Here is a 10,520-nt window from a genome sequence, read left to right on the forward strand (position 1 = left end):
TTCACAAGTATTGGAAAGTCATTTCCCTTAAAAAGGGAGAGCGTTGGATGCTCGCCCCCAGCACAGGAAGGATCTGACAGAGCAAGAGCTGTGTCTTTGGCATTAGTTCTGCCTGAAGGGCAGAGTTACTGCTTTTAAGATTTAGCTGGCTTTTTATTCCTGAGGCAAGGTTCAGGGTCAGTTCACATTTCCACAGCACGGCTGAATCTGCTCTAGAGGGAGCAGACGCGGGGCCATTTTGTGCAGATTCTGCAGGAGAAATACGCCTGGTTTTTGCCATCTGTCCTGATCCATGATGTATTTCTGATTTCATTTTCTGGTGTTTGAGCAGGCGAGCCTCGGTGGCTGTGTCCGCATGATAGTGACCGGTGCTGCCCCTGCCTCTCCCACCGTCCTGGGCTTCCTGCGGGCAGCCCTCGGGTGCCAGGTGAGCCGGGGGTACCCGTGGGGAGATGGGGAGCTGGGCTGGGACCTCAGGACTGCCAGCATCTGTCGTGACAGCAGGGTTTGTGGCCACAACAGCCCGGTGTCCCCGTGGCGGCGGGGCAGCAGGGGACAGCCGGTGGCCTTGGGCAGGCAGGCACTGCTGTCACTGCGGGCAGCTGCCAGCACAAAGCATCAAGTCATCCCACCTGTCCCAGCATTTGGTTGACTGTGCAATTAAGCAGGCCCGTGCATGTGCTAGGAACTTCATGAGGTTTGTTCTATATATAAACGGGGAATGGTAACCTTCAGGTGGCCATGTAACCCTGTTCAGATCTCCTCTGTGTTATTTCTCTCTGATTGGGAAGCCCCAAGCAACTAAAAGGCCTCATTCAAGAGCCTAAAATTAAGTGTAAAAACATTAAAAGGTGTATTTTCAAAATGTCCCAGAAAAATAACACTTTTTTTTCCCCACCAACACCTCCCTCTTGCAGAGTAACATACTTCTGGGCTTTAAAACTAATTGCTGAACTTGTCTTCACACTATTTTCAGCTCTACACAGCAACAGTGATTAATAGCAAAATAGAGGTAATTTTGTATACAGCAGGGGCCAGGGAAAGCACCTGTGTGTTAAAGCTGTGCCTGTGCACTGCAGCAGGCAGGGTTAGTTTGCAGGACAGTTCCCAGCACTGTGTTCTGCAGCGGTGCAACCACACGCGCTGCTTCAGAGGTGCCTGTTTCTTTGCCAGGTCTATGAAGGTTACGGCCAAACAGAGTGCACAGCTGGGTGCACCTTCACCACCCCAGGTGACTGGACATCAGGTAGCTATTTTCTTCCACCTTTTCCAAATTATTTCTGCACACAGACGCAATTCCTGCAAGAAAATCAAGTGTATCTACAACCATGCAAGCAACTGCTATTGAAATGCTGATAAAATGTCTGTGAGAGAGCTGACAAGTGACTGGCAGTCTTTGATTTCCAGGTCATGTAGGAGCCCCTTTGCCCTGCAACTTAATCAGACTGAAGGATGTGGAAGAGCTGAATTATTTTGCTTCCAAAGGAGAAGGAGAGGTAACAACTCATATTTTAATATAAAATTCACACTAGTTATTCCCTTATTAAGTCACAATGTAGTTATGGAAGCATTTTACCTTTCCAAGGTGTACGGTTGCAGATTTATTGCATGTTACATCCCAGAAGGAAAACACCAATTCACCAACAGAGCAGCGAAGCATTCATTAGCAGAGGGCCACAACAGTACCTTCAGCCAATGTCATGCCTGATTACTTTAAAAGCTAAGACTGAATTAATTAGTCCAGCCAGAAGGACCCAAATTTCTATGATTTCTACATTACTTTTGTTTTTAAATATCGCATAGAAATTAAATTTATTGAAATAACTTTTTTGGTTTTAACTGCAAAATGAATGAAAATCATTTTTTTTATAACTCCATATATTATTTACATTTTATAACTCCATATATTTTAGTTTCATGGAACACAGTCATTAAATCAACCTTTAACATATTTCAGTATCAGTGAATTACTACTTAGCTTGTCGGCAATTACAGCAGAATAATAAAATAATTTATTAGCAACTCTGACTGTTTTGCAGATATGTGTGAAAGGACCGAATGTTTTCAAGGGTTATCTGAAAGATGAGGAGAAGACGACTGAGGCACTGGACCAGGAGGGCTGGCTTCATACTGGAGACATTGGGAAATGGTTACCTGTGCGTACTGACCAGCTGCTCATTCTCATGCCAATCTTATTATCCCACATAAATTTTCAAATATTGAAGTTTCCAAGTAGATATACCTTTACAAAGGATTAAGCTTATTTTTTTTCAGAATAATTTCAATGCATCAGTGAAGCATTTTCTGACAATTTAAACAGCGCAGTTTAGAGCAGACTGTTTACCAAGCCTCTGTGATTAAATAACTTCTCTGGGAACTGTCATTTCTTTTTTTTCTCCTAACAGAATGGGACTCTTAAAATTATTGACCGGAAAAAGCATATATTTAAACTTGCTCAGGGAGAATATATTGCACCAGAGAAGATAGAGAATATCTATATCCGTAGTGATCCTGTTGCCCAGATCTATGTCCATGGAGACAGCCTGCAGGTAAAAATGAGGTTTTCAGAAAATTTTTTTTGTTCCTTGTAATTATTAGTCAGAGGGCTGGGCGTGAATGGGGGGACAGTGTGGGTGGGTCATGCCACACTTCTCAACACCTCTCCAATTCTGGAGCTGAGCTGCTGGTGTGACCCTAAGCAGCTTGAGGGATGTTGCAGCCAAAATTCACACCTTAAAATTAGCTTTGGTGTCACCTTTTGATTCTGTAAAGCCCTCCTTTGCCATGCCAGCATTGGTAAGCCAGGTGAAAACTAAACCACTGCTGCTCCGTGACTTACTGATGTAATTGGGCAAAAAGTGATAAACACTTAGTGAATTCAACCTGCTTATGCATTCACTTCAGCGTGGTGCCTTAAACGTGGCTCAGCCTTTGCCTGAAACTGCTGCTCTCTTTCACCTGCAGGCCTTCCTGGTGGGAATTGTGGTGCCAGACTCCGAAGTTATGCCAGGCTGGGCAAAGAAAAGAGGGTTTGATGGAACATACTCAGAACTCTGTAAAAACAAGGTTTGTTTTTGTATCTGTCGGCAGTCCGGCCTTGTGTCATTGTGTGTAACCTCGTCAGAGGTGGTCTCTGCTACTGGTGGTTGCAGTAGCATAAACTGTCCTGTCACGGGAAGCCAGCCCTGAGGAGCCATCTTCTAGGCAGGGCTGACTGGGGCGCAGTGCTGTGGGCCTTGGGGTCTTGATGTCTGCCCAGCAGGGAACAGAACAGCAGCAGGAGAGGCTGTGCTCGTGTAGGTGTTAAGGAAGGATCCCAGCCTTGCTCCAACACTGGCTCACTGAGCCGGATCACAGCACCAAGCACCGGTGCTGCTGTGTCCCCCCATGGGTGTCTGCGAGGAGTAATTCTGCCTCCAAGTCTGGCAAGTGGCTGTAGGATTGCAGATTTATCATCCACCCCTCAGCCCTTCGCTGTGTGGATGTACTAACCCTACATTTCCTACTGAGGAAAGAGTTAACATCACCACACTTCGTTTTAATGCTTGTACCTTGCTTTATTAGAGTATTTGCTAATTATGTGCTGTCAGTAAGGCACTTGAACTTTCTTCAGAAACATGTTTAATGATGACCAGTGGTATTAACTGCATGTGATGTTGTTTCTGATATCTCATGGGGAATTTTTATGTTTTAACCCAGGAACTGAAGAAAGCAATAATGGAAGACATGGTACGGTTAGGTAAGGAGAGCGGACTTCACTCCTTTGAGCAGGTAAAATGAAACAATTAATACACTGTTCACTGTGGTCAGACAGGCGATGGATTGGTCTGTGTATGTTGAACAGATTTGTAGCATTTGTTGTGTTATTGCATATTCTTCCTGTAGCTGGCATACAAGGTCTTTTAAAAAAGAGGTTTAACACTGACAAGCTGGATTTGTTCCCTTGAAGAATATACATGCCATGATTTTGCCTTCCAGTCATGCTTGACATTTGAATTAAATTTAGTGAAAGTTGTGTGTGCAGAGGTAAAAATCCAACCCAGGTGCATGGGTCACGTCTCCAGTCTGATAGGCAGGACTCAAGATGAATACCTGGAGGACTCTTGATTCTTCTCCCACCATAAGAAAATGGGGCTGTAATTGCCTTTTTTTTCTTTTTATAATTGCCATAGGAAATGCTGCTGTTTTGTTTATTTTCAGCCTGTGCACTAATCGTTTTCTGATGCTTGTGTAAATATTCCTGCAAAAGAGCGACAAACACTTCAGGAGAGATGTGAAATCAATAATGAAATATATAGCATTAAAAATACAGTAAAAAACGTGTAAATAACATATTTCTGTTAAAATAATGAACATCTTAATCAATACATATAAGTAGCAAGGGGCTTTTTGCTTTTGTGTAGTCTGTTTCTGGGTGGTAACTCCAATGAGTAATTCACCGTATCTGAGTGGAGCAGAAGCAACGTAAAACATAAACTTGTTATTCTTCATTTCCCTGTTACACATGAAAATGAAATGATATTAAAAAGAAATTAATTTTAAAAGGAAATTCAATATAAACATGGTTTACAGCACACATTTGTCTGTGGTAATAAGTCTGGTTTGCTCCTGCTGTGGCATTCACAGCATGAAATATTCTCAATCCATCTACTCTATCAGCATTTTGCAGCTCATAAAGTAGTGAGGAAAGCCTTGCCATCTTTCTTACAATTAAGATCTGATTAACTTCAGAACTAAAGGCCTTCAAAATTAGATCTTTGTTGCAATAGGTAATCTTAAAACCCACCCTTGAGCCAGATCATATGGCCAGTGATTTTGTAGGAGGGGATCCCTTACACACAGAAGGGCCACTCTCTTGTCTCTGTCCTTGTCCACAGCACCAGAGTCCTGAGCTGGGACCTTGGGCTGTGAAAGGACAGCTCTGGCTTCTGTAGCCAGATGTTTCCAGGGAGCAGGCTCTCTGAAATTTGTTGCAGAAAGCGGAGGAAGCGCTGATTTTTATCAACGCTGATTTTGGGAAGGATGTCCCTGGGGAAGGCACTGCTCAACAAAGCTTACAGGGGAAAAAATGAATCACATAACATAAAAGGGATTTTAAAACTGATCCTCAATCTATATTCCTGCAACTCCCAAGCTACCAATATGCTAGACAGCGTGGTTTGGGAAATCAGCAAAGCAGCAGATGGCTGGGGAATTTGCCTGAACTCGGTGGCCTGTGACCAGCCACGCAGCAGCTTTCTGCTTGTTCCCATGAGCTGGCTCCTACTGGCGCTGCAGGCTCCCTGATGGGCTCTGACACTGCAGCCACTGAGGGCAGCCCTGTGGCATTGTTTGCCTGGGACAGGAGATTTCACATCGTTTTAATTAGCCTGTAGGACACCATCAATTCTTTTCTTTTAGAGACGATCCTCCTGCATATTCCTTGTGCCTGCAAAGCTGCGTGGTAATTTTGCAAGACCAAATCAGTGGTGCTTGCTTTCTTTGCAGTTTGATTTGCTCTTCAGAAAGGTGATGCTCCTTAGCATGATGTTTCTTCTCCTCCTCTATCCTCTCTTGCATGGTTTTTCAGCTGTGTGAAGCTGCAGTCACGATGTCACATGTGGCAATGCTGTCCCTGGTGCTCTGCCTCCCCAGGTTTTGGCTTTGGTTTCATGCAGAAAAGAGATTTATGTTCTCCATTTTTCGGAGTGTCCCTTCCAGGGGGCAGGCCAGTGCAGGAACAGGCCAGGTGCGGTGGCAGGATTCGGTGTCACCACCTGGGCACTTGAGGGAAATCCTGGGGGCCTGTCGAAGGGTCCCAGGAATGCAGGAGGGACAAGGTGCTGTACGAAGTCTTGCTCACAGAATGTGGTGCCTGTGATCTCTGCTACAAATATATCCCTTTTTTCATTCCAGGTAAAAGCCATTTACATTCACTCTGATATGTTCTCAGTACAAAACGGTTTGTTGACACCAACGTTAAAGGCTAAGAGACCAGAACTGAGAGATTACTTCAAAAAACAAATAGAAGAGCTATATTCCAGCATCTCCATCTGAAACCACGGGAAGAATCTTCTGAATAATGGACTTTGTAGCAATATTAGAGTAATACTCAAAAGTACAGAGCCAGAATGACACAGCTGAAACGGATAAGCATCTGAATCTTACATTTGAGCCTTTTGTTTTAGGATTTCACCACTAACCATGTTTTCCCTTTTCCTTTTTTTTTTTTTTTTTTTTCCATCAGGTGTGATACAATTTTTACTCTATGTACACAGTAGGGCACTACCAAGAATTATGCTAAGTTGCCACGAAATATACAGCAATTTCAATCCATGACCAAGTAAATTATGGAAACTTATCTTATTAATAACTACAAATATTTCAAATTAAACTAGGGAAAACTTCAGGTATGTCTGTTGATATTTGATTGTATATAACCTAACATGTTAGAGACTAAAATTGTGCATAATTCAATAATGTGGTCTACCTCAAGCTATCAGTGATTGATGGTGAAAGCCTATTTTCCCTGATCTGGAACTTCAAGCTGGATATTGGTTTATATATTAAGTGATAGTTTTTATATTTTCCAGGACGTAAATTACATCGATTTGATTTAATCATTAATGACCTAACAACCAGAATAGAAATAGGAACAAATCTCCTGGTATTTGTACTTAACAGGCCTAGTAGTATACTGCACCTAAGGGATTAATATTACCTTGAGGTTATAAGAACACTCTAGCAAGCGGTAGGGTAGAAGTCCCCCTGTTCCTCTCCATCCAAACCCAGCCCACCCACGGCATGCTGACTTCTCCCCAGGGCCTCCTCCAGCACAGCCCTCGTGGGCATCCCAGCGACTCAAAGGCTGCTGGAGTGCTGCTGGCTCTGTGGAGCTGAGCAAAGCAAAAAAGCCTGCACGAGAGCCAGTGCAGTTGAGCTTGCATTAACCCATGTGCTCTCGGTCCCTAATTTATTACTTTACATGCTGCTAATACTGCATAGTCCGGTCGGGCCAGCTCCCTTTCAGCACAGCACTATGGAGATGGAGCATATCCTCGGGCACACTGGGATGAGGAAGGAACACTGCTCCGGATGGGCTGCGAGAGCTGTTTTGGTTGCAAGGTGACGCGGCGTGGTAGAGCCCTGGACGTGGCTGCAGAAAGGGCTGCTAGGAAAACATCCCCACATTCTGAAGCCTCTGTTCCCACTGACATCGCTGCCAGTGGCCTCTCTGGGAAAAGCAGCAAACTTCGGGATGAAGCCTTGGATTCACAACCAGCCGCAGCCATTGGAAGGGGTCAAGTCCCCCATGGGACAGGAACGGATGCTGGAGCTCTCTCCTGATGTAAAGCACAGTACAAAGCAGCCAGAAAAGTGTAATGTCAGGTACTGTGAATACTGGGACTGTTGGTGGCTTCCTCCTGTGAACAGGGTCCTACACATATCCGTGTATGTTAATAGCTGCTGTTTGTTGCACCAGAGCGTGCTAGCATGGAGCTGTGCCTGCTAGATCTTCCTTGCTAGGACAGTGAGAGCACACATTCTTTTCTCTTAGACTGAAATCCATTGTAGGCTTTTGAAGCTAAAAGATTAAATTATTAATCTGAATTATCTCTCATTTTCCCTCTGAAATTCCACTGCATGCTTTAAAAATTAAATAAATTGAGTTAATGAGTTAGTTTTACACAAAGACTGATTTATTGCAGTAATTTCAGAACAAAGTGGTACGAAGGAAATGGTATCTGTTAGCATAATCACTCACACACAGAACAAGGCAATCTGAACTATCAAATGTGGAAGTGTTTGTCTGAGTCCCTTTTGTGCCCGATTCCTCATTTGATTCCAGTGTAATGATTCATATCAGTCCAAGGCAAGTCAGAAATATCACTGATGTGACCAGATGGTATTGTACGTTCATTTTTTTCCAATATACACAGCAACAGCATCTCCGGAGAGTTTGGGTGTGTGGCATGAATAACTGTACAAAATCTGGCTCTTTAGATCAGGTCACATAGGAGTTTAATCTCTGAGGAGTCTAGTCCGTCTCCTGTCTGTATCAGCCAAAAGACAGCAGTCACAAGCTTCAAAGCAAGGAAGAGCTGGACTCAGTACAATTCCCTCCCTTGAGTTAAAATAAAGGTAACTAGGCATCGAAGAAAGTATAGAAAAGCTGTTTTCCACTGACCTTTTTCTACCACCTGAATTGAATTCAATTTTCTCCTAAGGTGATTTCAGTTTACCAGACTTTTCTGGACCACTGAACTCTGTACAAGAAGGGAAGCTCCCAGCACGAGTTTACTTAAGGCTTGGATGGCTGTTATCTGTAAGCGTGTAATGCTGCTTTGTTACTCGATAATAAAAGGAAAAATATGGACCACAATAGGATGAAGCAAAATTTGAGATAAATTTGAGAGAAATTCACTTCTGAAGTGTGATTATTTTCAGAGCTTGTGGAAAGCTGTTCGAATAAACTAAAAGCTGTCTCTATTACTTTCTTGTGTAATCAGATTTTCCTCTGCCGATGACTCTCTCACCATAACCATAACAAATGTTGCAAGAGATTAAAACTTGCCATGAGTACATGCACAAGGCATGTGCTAGGCATAAACATGCTTCTCTTCAAATTCCAGGAATGTTTGTTTTTCTTTGAGCTCTCTTAAACTCATCTACTTCTTGTGACCACCGAGGAAACCCCCAGGGTTGTCCAGGAACCAGTTTATTTTTTTTTTCTCAAGATAACCAATTACAAAATTAATTTCTAATACACTTCTTATTTAAGGAGTTGAGATTCAAGAGCCATTGCACAAACGGCAATGCATGTTACGCTCCTCTGTAAACAGCTCTACTCTTGATGGCTTAAAGATGACTGTTTTTAACTACTGTCGTTACGGCGTTCATTCTGCAACCAAGTACGTGAGAAAATACAACCAGCCCGCTGAAATCAGCACAGCTCTGCTCTGGTACTGCAGGTGGGATTTGTGCAAAAAACACCTTTGCCTTGAGCAGTCAAGTGTGACAAAGTAATTTTACAGCCCCTTTTCCCCAGAAGGCTTGGTAGTTTGTGTGCTGCAGATTGCGACTTTCTGTATTCTCTGACTTGTTAAAAATGGGAGGTTCTTCCTGGGCCTGGTGCTATGCCTGTGAAATCACTGGAAGACTGCCTCCAGTGCTTGTATATGAAAATCAGAGTAACATACTATTTCCAGGAAGAGAATATTGCTTCGTTATATATTTTGTATGTTCTTTGCTCAATATATTGCACAGACAAAATACCATTCTGCCACAGAAATGGTCAAAGACACACACAAGTGTGCACAGAAACCATGAGACAGTCTTAAAGGTCTTAATGCCACGTTGGCAGAATTGCACAGAATTATTCTGTCCTGAAAGGCACATTTACAGGTTAAAATAGTTGATATAGATCAGGTAAAGAGAAATGGTGAGTTGTTTATTGATAAAGTACTATTTTGCAATCTATCATCACTATTAGTAAGTATGTATCCGCATCAGTAAAGTCCAATGTCATTTTTTGCCATGGATATGATTTTTTTTTTTTTGCTTATAACAAAATAACCTGACTTACACAATCTTCTGGAATGAAACAAATCAACTAATGTTATTATTATTATTTTCCATGTGTTAAAAGCACAAACTGGTGATCTATATGTAAATAAATTGCTACAAGATGAATGTAAACTGGGAAATAATATACTATTTTTGCATGGTAATGGATTACTTAAAGATCTCTTGATGCCTTATGTAAAATTTGGCAAAGCATTTTATTTAGAGGCAATTCTATCTGCATACTCTTTGTTTCTATATCTCATTTTGGTTTTGTCTGTGGGGGGAAAAAAAATGTTGATACCAGAATTAGATTTTTGTTTCTTCTTGGAATTAACATTCTTCAGTACTTTGCACATTTAATGGTTTCTACTCTGTACTTTCTCCTGTTAAATGATGAAGCTGAACCTATTCTTTTTGGAGGAGAGATCTGGATACCTGTAGTAACTGGGAGGAATACAACTTCAGATCTGTGGAATTGTTCCAAAATAAAATGTTTTCTGAGGCATCTAGAGCCCCTTTAAGCCCTTCACTTCATTTCAGCTTTTGTTATATATTTTAGCAAAGTACAAGCAGCAAACAAATGAGGCATTTTCCTAAGTGTTGCCTATTCTATTTTTGACTGAAAGTGAAGGGATCAAAATAGAACATATACATTTGTGTAAAAAAAATAATTAACTGTAAATTTTTCCGTTTTGGTATATTAGCATGTATATCAAAAAGTCAGCTATGGAAACTTTTGTAAAGAATTAAACTGTCACATTTCTCAGAACTGCTCCTAAGATTTTCTCATTGACTGACATACAATAAAATCTCTTTTTTAAAATCTGTTGTTACTCCAGCACTCTGTCCTCTGTATGAAGTCATTCAGAATGTGTGCCTATACGAAACGCGTTGTACAAAAAAATAATAAAATAACGACCAAAGGAATATTGGAACCTGAGATTGATTTTAGCAATCTTCTACAAAAAAAAATA

The 10,520-nt window shown here is 41.9% G+C and overlaps 1 protein-coding gene across 4 annotated transcripts in view; it reads left to right on the forward strand.

Moving 5' to 3' along the window:
• Nucleotides 1-10,369, forward strand: part of ACSL6 (acyl-CoA synthetase long chain family member 6) — a 56,891-nt gene extending 46,522 nt beyond the window's left edge. For 3 of the 4 annotated variants that reach the window (XM_072023211.1, XM_072023212.1, XM_072023210.1), the window contains 8 exons: nt 332-427; nt 1,174-1,246; nt 1,408-1,496; nt 2,040-2,156; nt 2,406-2,543; nt 2,959-3,066; nt 3,700-3,771; nt 5,896-10,369. In XM_072023211.1, the coding sequence (XP_071879312.1) occupies nt 332-427; nt 1,174-1,246; nt 1,408-1,496; nt 2,040-2,156; nt 2,406-2,543; nt 2,959-3,066; nt 3,700-3,771; nt 5,896-6,036 (834 nt within the window). In that variant the 3' untranslated portion in view covers nt 6,037-10,369. Of the gene's footprint in view, nt 1-331; nt 428-1,173; nt 1,247-1,407; nt 1,497-2,039; nt 2,157-2,405; nt 2,550-2,958; nt 3,067-3,699; nt 3,772-5,895 lie in introns of all 4 variants that reach the window. The other variant, XM_072023209.1, reaches the window with a different exon arrangement.
• Nucleotides 10,370-10,520: the final 151 nt, after the last annotated feature.

This window comes from Anas platyrhynchos, chromosome 14 (assembly GCF_047663525.1).
Source record: "Anas platyrhynchos isolate ZD024472 breed Pekin duck chromosome 14, IASCAAS_PekinDuck_T2T, whole genome shotgun sequence".
NCBI lineage: Eukaryota > Metazoa > Chordata > Aves > Anseriformes > Anatidae > Anas > Anas platyrhynchos.